Source organism: Stegodyphus dumicola, chromosome 5, assembly GCF_044657685.1.
Source record: "Stegodyphus dumicola isolate Sdum_Otavi_A_Nest chromosome 5, ASM4465768v1".
Classification (NCBI taxonomy): Eukaryota; Metazoa; Arthropoda; class Arachnida; order Araneae; family Eresidae; genus Stegodyphus; species Stegodyphus dumicola.
In genome coordinates this window covers 147,010,514-147,029,728 of record NC_140772.1, presented here as the reverse complement: position 1 = coordinate 147,029,728, position 19,215 = coordinate 147,010,514, and the positions used below count along the sequence as shown (strand labels likewise).

Sequence of the window (19,215 nt, the reverse complement as noted above, 5' to 3'; positions counted from 1 at the left end):
TTTTCCATTATTTTGATTACCTTTAAAAACGAACGTGAGTAACTCACCTGAAAATGTATAAGCTGTGAGAGAAATCATATTGAATGATCTGAGCATACAGAGGAGACTAGTTATATGCCTTTGGCTTTACAATCCTTGTTAGAATATTTCATTTTCAGAGTTGTGTTTTTGTGTTTATTGCAGCTTGTAGGATGATGAGTGAAACTGCTTGGAACTCCGTGCATTAAATAAGTGCAAACATTGGTTACAGACCTTGTTAATTAAAAAAAATTAAACTTTACAAAAAATAATGTTACAGAATACATATATTTCTTTTACATTCCGAATCAATTTTTCGTACCTAGTTGAGTCACATAAATTATGACAAACTTTGAGAAATTAATTTAAAAGAATTAAATATGAAAAAAAAAGAAATAACAAAACAATTATAATTTGGCTGTGCGAGAAATCTCACAAATACTACGTTTATGTTTCTGAACAAATGCATAATATTCCCTCCATTTCTATCTATCAATTTTATCAATTATCTCTCACACCCTTTTTTATGAAAATCTGTGATAACACTTTACAAACATTTAAACAAATAAATGAAACTTATACAGATTGGACTGTCAAATACCTCGAAAAATTAGTTGTTAAATTTCAAAAAATATCAGATTTCATTACGAGATATATCTGACATCGAAACAGGTCTCAATTCGATAATGTCATGGATTTTTAGAATTATGATTACAGTTTGAAATTATCCTTATTATATGAAAAATATTAAATAAATTTGTTATATATCAGTTTCCTTGCACACTCTTGTGCTATATGTACTTTAACGTACAAAGAACGTTATAGAATAATACGTTATAGAAAGAACGTTATAGAATAATACGTTATAGAACGTTATAGAATAGTGTTATCAATGGTTATTTAAACCAAACTGCTGTGCGTTTTTAAGGCCGAGCGGTAGCTTTCTAATTAACACGCTGAGTTCGGCGCCGAATTTGCTGTCCTTTCCGTTCAACCGGCAGCGAGCTAAGCCTTAAAGCTAAGCCGTGTTTTTGTTTAGAATGTTTCAATACATTTCATTAATGCTAAATTTGATCACATTTCATTGAGACTATATTTATTTTTTAACTTATACTGTCGGTTCCGTGGAACGACGCCAGGCAAACGAAAATTCCAGTGCCGGTTCCCAGGGACCGACGCCGGCCACACGGAAAGTTCACTGTCAATCCCCAGAGACCGGCGCCGCGCTCAACGTGTTAAGAAAGTTTCGGGCCGGTAAGTAAATATTTATTTAATTCAAATATATGAATTGATATGTAATCTATATATATGATTGATTGTATTTGAGTTCTATTTCGAATACTCAAAACTTAAACACAAAGAACTAGAGGCAGCAGATACATAAATCAGTTTATTGAACGCAATTTAACAGAATCGTTACAGGTGATGAGATGTGGGTAGCTCACTTCACCACAGAAAACAGCAACTCACAATTGATTGGCGTCACAGGGATCCACGCGCCGGACGATCCTCAGTCTATGCACGGAAATTGAAGTCCACGGTATTCTGGGATAGTAAAGGCATTCTGCTCATTGACGTATTGGCGAGTGGTGCTCCGGTGAAAGCTGATCTTTATTGCGCTTTACTAGAGAACATCTGAAGAGCCATTCAGAACAAATGGTTTGGGATGCTCAGTGCTGGTGTTGTGGTGTCCTACGACAACATCGGACGCATACGGGGAATTCCACAAAATATATGTTGCAGACGTTTCGCTGGGAGATGTCTGACCATCCATTCTATGGCTTCGATCTTGCTGTTAAGTACTTCCACGTGTTATTGCACCTGAAGACGTTCTTGTCTGGGCACACTTTCCTACAGGTGAAATGTTGCAGACAAATGTGACGGGCTGCCTTTCTTCCCAGGCGACAGACTTCTATGACACTCTAATGGAAATAGGTAACCGACGCTATGACAATTGGTATAGTTCCGATGTTTCTTATGCTGAGAAGTAGCAGAAATATAGCTGTATCTTTTGCAATAGGTTTTTCCAGGTAATAAGACTTTGTTTTTTATGGTTTACGGCAAAGTAATTTTTCGGACGACCCTCTTATTGTTTAAATAATCATTATCAAATGAATATACCTTCATCTAAATCAATATCTAACTCATTGAAATCATCATATATATAAATTTCCTTCTAAATCCAATCAACTTCATCTGCTAATCTAAGACATCTAACTAAGCATAACTACCCAAAACACATCTTCATGTTAAACCATCATATATATATATTTATTATCATCATCATCGTCATTGAAAATATCGCCAAATTAAGATAAATCATTATAGCTCAAATCAACTAAATAAAAAGCAGTATCATCTAAATCACCACCATCAACAATATGATTCTCATTTGATCATCGTCTTTATCACCTCAAACTTCTAAATCACCATCAAAATTGTTATCTGAATAACCAAGAAAGAAATTATAAAATTATCACCAGATAATTCAAAACCATCATTTAAATAATCATCATCATCGAAATCATACCTTCAGTTTAAACCGTTGTATATGTCATCATCACCATTATCATCGTCGAGATAGATAAATCATAATCTTCCAGATCATCTAAATAGAAAGCAATATCAACCAAATCATCATCTTCTTCATCCTCATTTAATCATCGTCTTTATTGTCTAACTCCTCTAAAGTATTATATAAATCACTCTCACATCATGTATAAAATCGTCATCAGTCAAAACTATGTCACCATCAAATTCATCTAAATATTTATTATCACTTAATACACATCGTCATTTTAACCATCATGTATATCGCGTCACCATGATCATCGTCAGAATAAGATAAACCATCATCACCCAAATCACAGCAGTCATTCTAAACCATCCTATGTATCATCTTCATCATCATCATTGAAGTCGTCGTCAGAATAAAAAAACTTCACCTAGATACAAAGCCCGATCACCTAAAGTTTTATTATCATCCTACTCAATTATTCATACTCTTCATCACTAAACCATATACTCACGACCACCTAAATAAAAAATCAGCAGCAGTTAATCTAAATTGTCGTCCTCAAAATTCCAGTTAAATTATTCAAATCATCGTCGTTTAAATCATGACTTTTTAGTGTTTCGCTAGTGTGCCGTCAAATAGAGCCAGTTTCATTCAGGTACAGACAGAAGGATATCACCGGAAGTTCACTATCGTTGGTTCAGGTGTAGTAACCAACCGCCCTCAGGAGATGCCAGAGGCTTGGGTACGTAGCCGAAACCTATGCCATCTTAGATAACGTGACACTCGGAAGTGACGTAAGAGTTTGAATAACGTAATGTTTCAAAAAGTTTGGTTTTTGTGACAACGAAAATATTTTTTAAAGTTTCATTTCTTCCGGAAACGACGAATTGTTTTCTTTTTTTTTTAGGCAACGGCCTCTTGAACCCCTTGAAATCTTGTTTGTAATGACATTAAAAATTTCCCTTTTATCATTAAATCTGTATTTGTTTTTAATTGAGCATCTCATTATTTACTGTTTGTTCATTTTGCATAATTTTAATATAATAATAATAAGCCAAATGCAAAATGTTAATCGTTAAAGAGAAATGCGACCAGAGATATAAAATTAAAAATTAAAAGACAAAGAATTAAATTTATATATCAAGTTTTACCAGAATAGAAAAAAAAGAGAAAGGACTTTAAAGAATAGAATAGTTGAAGGGGTGATGAAAGCCAAAACATTTCATAAAATGAGGATTTCTGATATTTGCATTTTCAAATTCTCTACAATTTTAGCTTTCTTAAAACACCGTTCTTTAATCTCTATGAAAATTAGGACTGTACAAAATCTAGCTTTAATTTGTCATTGAATACTTTGATAATTGAGAATTTTTACATAAAATCGCGTTTTCCCCCGAACGTGATTTTTTATACTCGATGTAGTACCTGTTCTCAAGAACTACTGCTCACAGGTATCTGAAATTTTTATACCTTATTTACTACGCTTCCAAATATTTGCCGAAAAGAGCTTTTGATTATAATCAGTGCTAAATTTTACTATGCGTAACAAAATATACTGTAAAATACTCTAAAATTTAAAATGATAAAAAAGCTCTTTTCAGTATATTCAGCTAGGTATTGTGATGTTACTTCCCTTAGCGAAAGACGTTTCCAGAACATTTTATCCGCGAGGGGCGAAAGACGGTTAAAGGAAGGGACGTAGTTACGCCGGAAAACAGAGTGGAGGCAAGCTGGTGGGAAGAATACGAGACTTGTGACTTTTGCGGTTGGACCGGCAGTCATGCCGTGTGCAAAGAGATAACTTAAGCTAAATGTATAGTAGTGGTATTTGTTTTATTGTGTATTGTTTAATAAATTAGTGGATAAAATTTCAAAGCTGATGGAGATTATTTTCCTATTATGGCGAGTGCATGAGAAATGACCGAACCCGCCTCGGACTTGAAACGGCGCGAGGTGCAAATCGGCGCAGTCGATAGGATAAGATTGTGAAAAAGGAAATCACTAAATAGTGAAAATAATAAATAAATATGGTTGTAAAAAGTTACTGAAAGTTATAAAATGAAATTCGGTGATAGTTCACGAATGGATCTACGATGAGAGAAGATTTTTATGACGAAAGAAAATGGCGCGTTTAGGGCCATGTGTGCGAATAAATTCATCCGATTTGTGAAAGCGTGATGTGCTAAAAAGTTAACAGCCAGTGAGTGGTAAAATGGGATCATCAGTGTTCATCATCCTAGTGAAATCATGAAAAGTTAAATCAGGGATAATGTGAATTACCGTGTTGTAATCATGTCAAGTTACGTGGCACTGCAGTGTGCTCATGATTAAAGTTAACAGCGTCAAGTTGTGCTCTTCGTTCGATATTTTCACTATCGGGATCAAAGGTAAGTCCTTCTTAATTTATATATTAACCATATTAACTTAGAAAATTATAATTGTTTTTATGTCTGTTAATAACATGATTCGAATGTCAGGCGTTAAAGCCAGTAGACACCGAGAAAGTATATTTTATATGGAAATGAGAAATTAAGGTTCTTATTTTTATCAAGATATAGGAGATTCTTAGAGCAAGGGAAACGATTATTGAAACATTTGAAAATAATGAAAGGAGTTATGTGTTTGACCCACCATCGAAAGCTGAGAAATGGCTGTTCTTTTTACATCATGATGAAGTGATTCTTAATCTCTATAAAATATCTGAAGAAGGGAAAATTATTTTGCAGAGTTTAAAAACAAAAGTTAAAAGTTTGATCGCGACTCTCGATGAAATGGATTGATATAACAATATTATGATTAAAGACACCGTATTAAAAGAATTCGAGATTCCTCGGAAAAACCGATCGAGGCAGGCTGGTGGCGTGAATACGAGACTTGGTACTTTAGCGATTGGACCGGCAGCCATGCCGTGTGGAAAGAGATTACTTAAAACATGTTTTGCGCGCCTTATATTATGTATATAGTTGAGATTACTTAAAACATGTTTTGCACGCCTTATATTATGTATATAATTAAATGTATACTATACTAGTGATATTTGTTTTATTGTATATTGTGTACCGTTATGTGTAATAAATTAGAGGATAAAATTTCAAAGATAGAGATTATTTTCCTACTATGGCGAGCGCATAGACGAACCTGCCTCGTGCTTGTAAGAGCGCGAGGTGATAGATGTACTTTAATTACGTAAAAACCTTCAAGCCTGTAAGAACAGCAGATTTTCAGAAAAGGTAATCCAAAAATTGCCAATTCAACATTGTTGCTATAGGGTTTCCAACACCCCTTAATGAAAAGGAGTAAAATATTTTTTGAAAAAATGGCATTTATGGAAATACAAAAAAGAAATGTGTTTAGCTTATAAGAGTATATAATATTTCTGTAAAATAAATAAAGTGAGAATTTAAAAGCAATTTTTTAAAATAAAAAACCAAAAGGAAATATTTATAGTTTTTAAAATCAGTATTACTTTTGTAAAATGAAAGAACTTAAAATCTTTTTAAAGTAAAAATAGCGAAAAGAAAAATTTAAATTAAAGTTTCACGTTATTAAACTAAATATTGAAGAAAGAAACATTTTTGACACGAAAAAGGGAAAATAAAAGAATTTAAAAGTCAAAATTGCATTTACACAAGTTGCAACTTTGATAGAGATTCGCGTTCCTTTAAGCCTCGGGCGTCTTCCTATGACGGTCGGTTACTATTAAGCTTGTTATTGTAAACTGGCTATTCAAATTACAGTCGGTATGCGCAAAGGGGGCCTGAATCTTCATCCTGAAAAATAAACAAAATTATTGTTACACATCACATAAAAATATCAGTTAAAATGATATTTCAATTCTGAGTCACAAGCATGAGAATATTTGAGAAGGTTACATGGCATACGCAAATAACCAAAATGAAAGGTACTCGAAACGCATGTCTGTGCACTGTCTGCAAAAGTTCAGACCGGATCTTGGTCGTTTGTGGTAGGCATTGACTTGCAAGTACAAATGTGTTTTGAAAAACGTAAATGTTTGCGCTTTGGTACTTTTAAATTTAAAGTCATTTGTTTTGTAAAAATTACGAAGCCTAGCTCTTCATATGTTTCTCCGACACTCATAATTTTATGAGGAAAAAGTTTGCACTCGTTATGAAATAATTTTGAACATAAGTATCTCCGTCTGATTTCGATTGACATCAGTCAATTGTTTTGTGATTTATTTCTTATAACCAAAAGGAAAGTTTCCGAAATGAAGTCTAGGTATTGGAGGAAAGAATAATTAGTAAAATGTAGAAAACTGATACTTTTATTTTCAGCTTTTTTGAAATGAACTCATTATGCAGCGTGCCAAAAAAATTAAAAAGACTTCTCTCAAAATTTAATTTTCAATGTTCTATTTTGGAAATGAAAATACCAATTAACAATAGACAGAACTCGTCCTTGACTTTGTAAATTATTCTAGAAATCCTTGACTTCCTATAGCTGGTAAAAACCTGAAATCTCTTACTAAATTTGGCATGGAATATGCCAGTAAATTTCAAACGTAAAAATGTGCGCCATTTGTTTTTACATAAAATTTCTCATATAAATAATTCTTGGATTAGACTTTTTTTGAAAAGTATCTTGACCCAAAACGTTTAAACTGTTTTCTTAAAACTTTCGTTTGCTATTGAAAATTTTATAAATATAACTAGACTGAGTTTTGAATAAATGAAATTACAACCCATAAGCACCTTGTTGGAACATTTTGTATAAGAAAACGTAATCGCATATAAATCAAGTTCTTATATCGCTTAATTACAATGCATCAGGTCTTTAGTAAATAAAGAAAGCAATAAAATACACATGGTGGTTTGGCAATACCAAAAACATCATATCTCGCAACAGCTCTTCTTGATTATTTCATACCTTAGGAAACACGAGCAAATATGTCAATTGCGGAAACATTGCAGTTTGGCAAGCGATAAGGTGGTGCGCAGGAGAAATGATTATCGGGGAAAATATTTCTTCAAGGTAGGAGGTGATTTGTATTCATTCTGGATGTGGAAGAGAATGTTATTCTAGGACTTCGAGAAATAAGGAACATCATTTGGATAAGAGTGCACTTTCGACCAAAGTGAATTTGCGGAATTAGGAGTCATGTTTCTTCTTTCTGTAGTCATTTGAAGCCGTGGTTCTGATGTCAACATCAAAGACTTAACGATATCACATTTGATTTTAGTGAAGTGTAGTTCATCCAGTGCTTTCTTCACCAGCAGTTATGGCTTTCGCCGAACGAAACAAACACTATGCAAGTTTCAAATGTTAAGTCATTCAGTTTGCGAAAGAAAATGGAAATCATGCAGGATGGTTTTCGTGAATGCTTCGTACACGAGTGGAAGAGGCATGAAATTTTACAATGATTATTGCGCCAAAGAATAAATGTGTATTGCATAAAGAAGTAATGAAATAGCTTACCGTCGGCGAAAGTGTTGGAAACTGCATTGTAGAAAATCCCCATCATCACTAGAATGGATTAATTGTAACAAGAAACAGCGTACGTTTCTTTGCCTTAAAAATAGAAAAAACGAGTGCAAATGGAAGTGAAAACTCTAAAGCAAACTGAGGTTGTGTATTCGATTTACTTCACGGAATAATTCAGTTCTCCGAGAAAAAGAGATAAAATTTTTTCAAAGGCTTCGAAAATATAGAGATAAAACTTTGATGAGTTTTTAAAAATATGTTAAACTTTATTTACTATCACGTGTTGCAAATATCGATGTCATTCCTGAAGTTTTGATATAGTAGGAGATAAAGAAACAATGATATGAAAGAAAAATAACGGTTAACATAAAATCAATAGGCCAACGAGAAATCTCACCTCACCGTACTGATCTCCTGCTTAGCCGACCGTACGAAATTAAAAGCTCATCGATATCTTGAAAAGAAAGACTTTGCTGAAGTGCAGTTTCCCGAAAGTGTTTTCATCCGTATTCACGAGAAATGATCGGCGGAGAAAAATGTTGTGAAACTGTGGATAAGAAATATTTGGCAAAAGCTTCCTTTTGCCTCAGATAATCAAGAAAGTCTAATACTTTGGGACATGTTCATCCTCCATCTAACGGATAGCACAAATATGTTGTTGAAAGAGTGTTATACAGATATGACAGTTTATCCAGGCGGATTATTGCCATTAGTTCATATATTAGACATATATGTCAATAAATCATCGATAGAATATTTTAAACGTTAGTGGAATACTCGAACAAAAGTGAAGGTGAAAAAACTAATTACAAATGGAGACCAAATACGTCATGTCAGTGCATAAATAGTGTGTCAGTAGATAATAAAATCACGGAATAAAATTAAACCCGTTTAATTTATGTGGTATATCTGACGGTCTAGATGCAACGAAAGATGATTATTTATGTGTGGATCAGAGTAAAAGTTACGGCAAAACTGAAACAGAATTCGATGATGTGCTTGAAGTTATAGATTGAGACGTATATGAGGAACTTGGATCTGTCTATGCAAGTATGGATCAGAGGTGAAGGTGAAAATGAAACAGAATCCGATAACGAAAATTTTTAAGTACATAAACTATGTTATTTCTCTTAAATAAAAAGCATTTAATTACACGCAGAAATCTAATTTTATCTAATTCTAATCACTTTTTCCATATTTCTAAACATAACATTTTTATAGCTGGCGTACAGCGCGTACCCATAAATTTCAATCTTGCATTTTCTTTTAAAAGTGCGCCTTATACGCCTGAATATACTATAGCAAACATAGCTGAAACTTAAGTGATAGAGATATTTACATGCTTGCTGAAGCATTATATTCTGTTTTTTTTTCCCTTCTATTAGTGTATAAATGTTTTCAAAATTTCGATGTTACGTTTTTCAATCTTTGTGTTTAGAAAAGGGATAAAGAATTCAAACTTTTATCTCCGAAAACAAAATTCTAAATCAGATTTCTAATGAAGAAGTGAAATTCTCTATAGCTTTACTTTCCGGACTAATTAAAATTAAGAAAAAGAAGAGAGAAAAAAAATAACTGATTTGGGTAAGCAGAATATTTAGCCATTCAGTATCTATTGATGGGAATGTATATAACTCTAATGAATAGTACAGAAATAAGATAAATTTACGTTTCAGTTTGTAGGCCTTACATTTCAAAATGGTTTTAATACAGCTTAAAGAGCATAGCCAAAGATTATGCTCTCAGCCGCTTTTTCAGTAATAACGTCAGAGAATAATTCTTACAGTTACAATGTTTTCAAATAATCCATTCCTTCAAAAGTAATCTATTGTACTAAGATGTGGTGTTTTCGAGGGCAGAAAATGAAACAGAACGGCGAGATCCATCAGAGTATGATCCTGTAATGCTTTAACAAATCTTTCGCAGTCTTAAGTAATAGAGAAATGTGGTAGAGCATCATCTTACACTATATTCTTGTATTCATATTATTTGTATTATGTGACTATGTGTCTCTATTCGATGTGCGGGAAAAAAACGTCTCCAACAGGTTTATATATACGATACCATTCAGATAAACGCAAAGGAAACCAACATTTCCATCTAATAATATTCATTTTATTTTAATTATACCATTTTCTAGTTAGATAACCAATTTGTGAGCAAGAATTTGCATCGTAACAGTGAATCATATTGCTGCCAAATTCCAAATATAAAAAACTAAAGCTCACGAATCACAAACCGAGAGTTTCTGTGAGATTTATGAGGTGCGAAGGAATTTCTATTTTGAAAGAAATCGAAATTGATATAAATTCGCTTTATAACATATTATTCAGTTTATTTATCTAATTATATTATGATTCTGATGTAATGTATACACACATTTTAAAAGTTATTTCTTTCGCTCATTTCAATTTGTAATCTTGAATTTTTACACTGAAAAAATCCTGAGTAGAGACGGAAACTGTGGTATGTCAAACTGAATTTAAACAAGGTGAAAGCAAATGAAAAGCTAATGTACATACTACAATAGCTTTTAATTTGTTTAGAATTACAATCTTAGTAATGCAAATCATGCTGATTAACACATAATTAAAAGTGGATAAACATTCCTTTTTGAACGTTTCTTTGAACCTTGATATAAAGTTCTATGAATATCTGCAGTTGGATAAGACAGCTCAGGGTCAAACAAATTTTAAAATGAAATTTGTATAAATTAATTTCATGAGTTCAATTATGAAAGATATGCCGTGCAATATTTATTTGCACAATTTAAAGCCAGTAGCACAACATAAATTTATTGTTGAAAAATATTGTCATGTGTAAAGCTATGTGTTAAAAAAGTCAATAAACTGTGACTTTCCAGGTAAAACCGGAAGACCTCGCAGCCATGAAAGGCACTGAAAACATAGATCTGAACTACGAAAGAGTGTACTTAGTTGCTGCTAAAATAATACTGGTATCTTAAAGTTAGCATGACTAATTACTAGCTTATAATATATCAGTAGTTACACTTACCGAGCAAAATATTATCAAATGCCGTCCATATACTAAGAACACCATAAAGTTCTTGATAATAAAAATGTTGTTGATAATAAATTTTGGTAAAATGAAGCAGGTATATGATTTATTTGTTCTATTTTTCTTTTCCGGGTCTTGCTTCGTTTGGTCATTAAATCAATCGTTCTACAGTCGGTATCCAGTTCTGGCTCTTTTCGCAGTTCAACCGGTTTCCTTTTCGGGTTTGACAGTTCTTTTCCGGTTCCAGCTTGTCTTTCAGATTTGGAATCTTTTCCGTTTTTTGCTTCTTTTCCAGGTATTGCGTCTTTTCAGACTCCTCTATATTTTCCATTTCTGGCATCTTTTCCGGCTCTTGCTTCTTTTCCAGTTTTTGCATTTTTTCCAGTTCCTTCTTCATTTTCAGGTCTCTCTTTTTTGGTTTTTGCAATTTTTCCCTCAACTTTTGCCTTTCCAGTTCACTTTTGTGTGCTTGTTTTAGCATCTCTTCAATATGTTTCTCCATTTTCAGTTCTTCTTTCTTTTCTAGTTTTTGTATTCCTTCCCGTATTTTCTTCTTTTTCAGTTCTTCTTTCTTTTCTAGTTTTTGAATCCATTCCAGTAATTGCTTCTTTTCCAGTTCTTTCTTCTTTTCTAGTTTCTGTTGCTTTTCCAGTTTTTGTTTGTTTTTCAGTTCTTCCTTCTTTTCCAGTTTTTGCTTCTTTTTCTGCTCTTGTTTCATTTTCATTTCTTGCTTCTTTTCCAATTTTTGCTTCTTTTTCAGTTCTTGCTTCTGTTCTAATTCTTGTATCTTTTCCTGTTCCTGCTTCTTTTCTAGTTTTTGTATCTCTTCCAGCTTTTGTTTCTTTTTCAGTTCTTGCTTCTTTTCTAGTTTTTGTGTCATTTCCAGTTTTCTCTTGTTTTCGAGTTCTTGCTTCTTTTCCAGTTTCTCCTTCTTTTCCTGTTCTTCCTTTTTATTCAGTTTTTGATTCTTTTCCAGTTTTTGCATCTTTTCCGGTTCTCGCTTCTTTTCCAGTTCCTTCTCGTTTTCCAGTTCTTTCTCGTTTTCCAGTTTTTGCTCCTTTTCATGATCACAAGGAGGATTTTCCAATCTACAAAAAAATCGGTATATCTTTATTTCATTAGTAAAATAGTGAAAGTAATGCAATGACGATCACGTTTAACATGTACAACACTTCCATATTTAGATACTATATAACACTTTTGGCTCAGTTTCATAGGGAAAAAACTCCCCGTAGATTATTGCCTGGCAGAATTGTTTTCTACAAAGGGTGAATTTGTTGTTTTCGTTGTTCTGACCTAAAGCCAAGCAGATAAGTTAAAGTATTTTGCGTTATTTGTATGCAATAAGCGGCCTCCATGAATCTCACGTAGAGCGTAATAATTTGCAAAGTTTCAGTGCCTTACTTTTCCTTACTTAATTTTTACATAAGTTGCAATAATAATAACAGAAATAATAAACAGGTGGCTTAAAAACAGAGGGAAACAATGACGAAAATTGCAAAATAGGAGAAAAAAAGGAAACTGAAATGAAAAGGGAAACAACTACAAACAAAGGATGGAAAAAGCATTTTAGAAGATATACACGTAACGTTCTTTCTGAATCAGCCAAACCTGTATTTTAACGAGTCTCTTTGCATCGCTGGCTGCACAGATTTCAAATTTTCTCTCGTTATTCAAAATTCGGATCATATTGCTGGTCTTTTTCGTAGTCCATCAGAGCCGCACTAGGATTTTTGCCACCATTTGTTTCAATTGAAACTTTTATTCTCATTCTTCAGTTGCATTCTTAAAGTTTATTTATTTATACAGGAAGAAAGAAAGAAATCAATCAAATCAAAGTAAATTAGGAAAAGATATACCTGTTTTCTCCTATATTTATTGTTCCCTGTAATTTCTTTTGCCTGTTGCATTAAATTTATTGAAGGAAAATTTACAAAATCATTCAAAATGTATTTCCTAAATCCTTTGCGAATTTAGCCCTTCTGATCATTTCGGCCACACTTTAATGGCTTTTACAATTTGATGTTTGAATATTGACAGCTGCCTATACTGAAATATGCTCTCCATTGTCCTCGAAAAAAGAAAAATTAAAGTTCCAGGTAATTTTGCAATGAAGGACACATATATCTTATTTGAAGGGCAAGAGGAAAAGAAAAAGATATTTTCGGATGGGAATATGTAGCATTTTAAACACCGTGTTTGTAAATGTCATCATATAGTAGCAACACTTGAGTCATATGTAATTATACACATATATGAGAGAGACGACGATGACGAAAAATTAAATGGCAAAACATGGCCGAAAACACTTTCCTGGCCGGTGCAAACAACACAAAACACAAGAAAGATCGGACACCAGTTACGCTTAGCACAAGGGAAATTAAAAAGTAGGAACAAAATTAGACACTTATGGACCTCAAAAAAAGTGTTCGAAATTACGACCTGCACCCTGTTACGGGTATCCCATCTCTCGTACATCCAACATGAGATGCTCTGGAAAATACCGTGCATCCCCAGGACTTTACCAGCACCTGACACAATATGTGCCACAAGTTCCTGTTGGACTTCTAACTGGGGTTTCGTGCACTTATGTGTTGAAGTACCCCGAGACGAACTGATAATGCAAGTTAGTTCTCGTGATCCTGCTGAACAATGCACTGGACTATCTCTACCAAACCCATGTTTAGGATACGTTCCGAAGGAACTTTCGAATACTTTCTTTGATGGCGATCCCCTGCTTTTGTTCTTATTTCTTGGTTTCCGCTGCGCTAAGGAAAATAAAAAAATATCTTTACAATGTTCGTACCATATTTTTCTTGTGTTGTCTCTCGTCACTATGGGCCAGGAAAGCGTTTCCGACAATGCATTGCAATAAACGATTATATATATATATATATAAACAATACATATACACGATATATATATATATATATAATCTTATAAACATATGTTACCGTGAAAGACCGAAATTGGAGAATATCGACATTCACCGGAGAATGTCAACATTCACCAAATACGTCGGTGAAAGATCAAATATTGCATTACATTCTTCTACATTCGGACCCTCACCGGTGTACTTCGATAATCACAGATATGCTCTGGTGTAGATTGAAAAGAGCGGAGTATATGTACACATTGTTATTGCAAAAGGAAGTGTTCCACAAATAAATGCAGTTGTAAAAGCAAGGGCCTCTTGTGCAATTTAAAGTGTTATATATATTATATATATATATATATATATATATGTATATAATCGTATAAAAATATGTTACCTCGAAAGACCGAAATTAAAGAATGTCGACTTTCACCGGAGAATGTTAACATTCACCAAATACGTCGGTGAAAGATCGAATATTGCATTACATTCTTCTACATTCGGACCCTCACCGGTGTATGTCGACAATCACAGATATGCTCTGGTGTAGATTGAAAAGAGAGGAGTATATGTACACACTGTTATTGCAAAAGGAAGTGTTCCGCAAATAAATGCAGTTGTAAAAGCAAGGGCCTCTTGTGCAATTGAAAGTGTCATAACAGTTTAAGTTGTTGCAATAAATAAGATTTGAATCACGTAATTTAGTAAACATAGCTTGAGTAAGCTCCCTGTTCCGAGTCAGGATAGTTCATGTTTCCAAAGCAAGTAAAGAGGAATACAAGTCCTGATAGTGGCGCCCGACGAAGAAGAATAACCATGGCCGAGTTTCAAGAAGAACCTGTGGTGCCTGCAGAAGCGACTCAGAATCCAGAAATGCCAGCTGCCGCCCTGGAAGGATTTGGGTACATCGTACAGACCATGCGCGCATCGATGAAACCAGAAGCAACATTTAATGGAAACTCACCGGTAACCAGTTTTTTGGAAAAATTGGATGACCACTTCATGCTGTATCCAGTCCATGAGTTCCATAAAGTCACCTTAGCTACCAGCGCTTTGAGGGGCCAAGCGCTTAATTGGTTCAAATGTATAGGCAGAAGCCTCTTGGGTCAAGCGGGAAGTCCCACCTATACTTACGAAAATTTTAAGACTGCCTTAGTAAAACCCTTCCCTGTCGTAAGAGATCGTGCAAGTTTAGAAACGGAACTCTTCAGCATATACCAGCAACGAATCGAAAATCTTTCCACCTTTATTTTAAGAAAAATTCACGTCTTTAAACTCTTGTATGGAAACCGTCCGGATCCTGAGATAATTCAAGTGATTTTGCCGAGTTTAGTTCCCCAAGTACAAGACTTTATTTAATTAAGGAATCCGACTACACTGGAAAAGTTATTTGAGCTAACAATCCAGTTTGAAAATAGAAGAACGGCGGACATCGAATGAAGACGCCAGTTTGAGCAACGAAGCCAATTTGGTGCGCCAAGACCACAGCAAAGGCAAGAACACGGCTACGGAAGCAAATCGAATCAGAGGGCAAGGACCAAAAAGTATCCAAAAACAACCGGCGAACGTCGACAGTTCAATAGTAAGCCAGAAAAAAAGTCTGAAGGCCAGCGGAAAAACAAGGAAGGCATGGAAAGGAAGAAAGAAAATTAAACTAAAACGGATTTCTGCTGACGGGAGGGTGCGGAAATCCGAAGGCCAAGAAAAGCCCTCTTTCTTCAAGTTAAATACAGTTATTGTGAAAAATTTGACTCTTCCAAAGATTGAAGTTAGAGTTTTATAAAAGATTTTGCAGCTATTGTTGAACCATTGTTAAAATTAAAAAGGAAAAAGGCAATTTTCTCGTCCACGGCCGAAGCCAATAGTGCTTTCGAGAAATTAAAGCAAGCATTAACGCAAGCCCCTGTTTTGAAATTTCCTGAAAACGATGAGAATTTAGAAATTTCAGTGGATGCTTCGGATTATGCGCTAGGAGCGGTACTTTCGCAAAATCAGCAGCCCGTGGCATTTTTTAGTAGAACTTTAAATCAAACACAAAAAAATTATTCCGCGACTGAGAGAGAGGCACTTGCAGTTCTGTTAGCAGTGCAAAAGTTCCGAGTCTATTTTCGAAAGGTCCAATAACAGTGTATTCTGATCATGCGGCGGAAACTAGATTGTACTCAGGGAAAAACTTATCCACAAGGTTAATAAAATGGGCACTAAAGTTACAAGAGTATAATCTGGTAATTAAGCACACGCCCCGGAAAGGAAAATATCGTAGCAGATGCCCTATCCAGAATAAAAATAGATGAAGAAGTTAATACTGTAAAGGTGGCAATGCTCACAGCATGTAAGTTACATTCCCGAGAAACTGTGATAACCGAACTGAGTAAGGATCCTGAATTTAAAAATATTTATGATTATTTAAAGGATCCTGAAAATTTTAGCCACCAATATATTGTCGCGATAAGAAATAGGACGGCCCATTACGAACTAATAGATGGTCTATTATTTTATACAAAAACTACGAATTCCAACAACGAATTTCGACCTGTTATCCCAGCTAGTCTTAGACTAAATGTACTGCAGGAGTTACACGACTCCGCTTTAGCTTCTCATGCTGGTATTCGAAAAACCATCCAACGCGTACGCGAAGCAGTTTATTTTCCTGAGCTGCAAAAGTTAACAAGGGCGTATGTCCAGTCCTGCCCAACATGTCAAGCAGTTAATTATATTAATTTCCGCCCGGCCGGGTTTCTAAATAGTATTAAATCGGAATTTCCAAATGAAATAATTGGCATCGATTTATTGGGCCCTTTCCCAAAAAGTCAGTTAAACAAAAGTGGCTATCACCTTGTTATGGTTGATTATTTTAGTAAGTGGATCGAAATTGTTTCCTTAAAACGAGCCTCCTCGAAATTAGTTACTGATTCTATTTTAAATAAATATATTTTAAAATACGGGGCGCCCCTAAAAGTAATATCGGATAATGGTCCTCAATATTTAAGTAATATATTTGAAGACATGTGCCAAAAACTGGGCATACGTCATTTAAAAATGGTCCCGTATCGGCCGCAATCAAATATAGCGGAACGGATCAATAGAAATATAATGAAAATTGTCCGTAGTTATGTTAAAAATTTTCATAAAAGCTGGGTTAACTATGTCAATGAATTAGGTTTCTCCCTTAGGACCGCAAAACATGATACGACGGGCAAAACTCCTGCTGAGTTATTTTTAGGCAGAAAGATTATAACGCCGTTAGATAAATTATTTTATGTTCAACAAAGAGCCCCAGAATTTAAAATGGGCAATATAGAAAAATAAATTAAAAAAGCAAAAAAGAACACTGAAGTAGCACAGAGAAAACAGAAGCTTTATTATGATATGAAACGACGGGGAGTAACTTATAAAGTAGGACATGAAGTGTTAAAAATTAAGCATTCACTTTCTTCAGCACCAGAAGATAAAACTGCTAAATTTTATCCACGATTTGAAGGACCATATGTCATAGAAAAAGTAACTCATGCTTAGTGGTGTTAAAAGCCAGGAATGGTGAAACCTGCACCGCAAACGTAGACCAGATAAAACCATTTTATAATCGTAATAAAATGCCAATATTTCAAGATCTTTTGCAGGATCCGGCACGGCAGGCACAAGCTCCAGAGGTGGAACAACGACAATCCCAAGGGCAAGCCATTAGTAGACAGGAGCAATTGAAAAGAAAGTTCCCCCGTTGGAAAACTGAAGGTAACAAGAAAAAGAAGTCGTTCCACCGACCAGAGAAGAGAGAGCACGACCACCCCCAGAATGAAGAAGGGAGAAGTACGACTAATGCAAAGAAAGCCAGGAGAAATGACAGCAACTATAACATGGCTCCAAAACAGAAGATCTACCCATCGGATAGGAGTCTACGCAGCAAATGTCGACGAATTGATGAAGGAAGACCAGCTGCAGATGCAAAGACGCAAGAAAAATTTGAACAGCCAGCAACGAGATCCAGGCAACAACGAGAGACAGTTGTCCCGGTTCCGCCAAGACCAGCTGCCATCAAACGGCCGTGACCACAGGCAGATGCTAAAGGAAGGGACCGAAGGGCGAACCCGCACAAGAAGGAAGATCAACCAGACCGTAGTCTTCGCTACCTTCCAGGACTGGGCAGAAAAAAGGATGTCTGAATATCACAAAGATAAGTAAAACTTTATGTTACTTTGAAACCGTAAGTTAATTTTTCAATCTTACTGCAAGTGGCAGAATTCAAGAATTTTTACCTCATGTGAGGCCTACCTTTATCGCCAAAAAGGCGAGAAAGGAGTTGTTACCTATTTTGGTATTGTTTTTCGGTTACTCGCGAGTAAAACTAAAATTAATGTATAATAGGAATGTGTAAATACTTGAATATTGAAAAAGCATTGATAATCTTTGAGAAAGGTACCTTAAGAAAATTGTAAAAATTATTGTATAAAATTTTATTTAAAAGATTCTGGCAAGAAAGAAGTTTTAATCTGAAAGACTTTTGAAATGTAGAATTTCAATGCAGAAGAATTGGCACTTGCTTGGAAAAGAATAGAAGTTAACAATGTACTACTAATGTATGTTTTAAAATGCGTAAAATTAACGGCATGTTAATATGTCCTTATATACAATGTGAACTGTTATCTTAAAAGTTAAGAAATATTGTGATATGTTAAAAGTAAAAATATTAGAGTAATGCCAAAAATTTTAACTTATTCGTGTGACTGTAAAAAGAGCAAATTATTGTGAATATGTGATAAAGGTTGAATGAATGTAGTTAGGCTCTCTGACGCTACACTTCAGAGTTAGCCACTTTTCAGAATTGTAGCTCAGGGTTTAGAGATGAATATAAGGTGTGTTCTGAGGTTTTGTTATGTTGAATTTTAAGACGTTAGTGCTTTGATTGCAGGCGGTAGTGTTGAACACTTGTACATAGACACGCTCGTGTTTGGTGTTTTTCTTTACAACACAAGTCAGAGAGCACGGGGAGATAATTAAATAACGTCATGAATGAAATAAGAATTTTAAAGGAGAAATATAAATATTCATGTTACTTGCCATTTGATTGTGTAACATTTCATTAAACTAGTTTTCCTTCCATAAGGAACCAGATTTCAACTAAGAAACTCCTGTTTATAGATGCAGTACAGATGAAAATACTTGTCCATAGAGATGATAATGTAAAAACGACTTTTTAATATCTAGTTTCTAGAGAGAAATGTTTGAAAAAGATTGGCCTCGCGTTAGATTCTAGAGCTAAAAGTTTTCAACAAGGTCGTTTTAGACCTCAGTTTCAAACTAATTAACTCTGGCGGATAGTATGTAAGGATCCTAAGTTTTACTAACG

At 34.5% G+C, this 19,215-nt stretch overlaps 1 protein-coding gene across 2 annotated transcripts in view; it reads right to left on the bottom strand.

Moving 5' to 3' along the window:
* Positions 1-1,390: 1,390 nt before the first annotated feature.
* The window catches only part of LOC146997289 (uncharacterized), a 330,931-nt gene continuing 313,106 nt past the window's right edge, over positions 1,391-19,215 (bottom strand). The window contains exon 6 of one of the 2 annotated variants that reach the window (XM_085817170.1): positions 1,391-6,306. In XM_085817170.1, the coding sequence (XP_085673296.1) occupies positions 6,302-6,306 (5 nt within the window). In that variant the 3' untranslated portion in view covers positions 1,391-6,301. Of the gene's footprint in view, positions 6,307-10,932; positions 12,085-19,215 lie in introns of those variants that run through there. The other variant, XM_085817166.1, reaches the window with a different exon arrangement.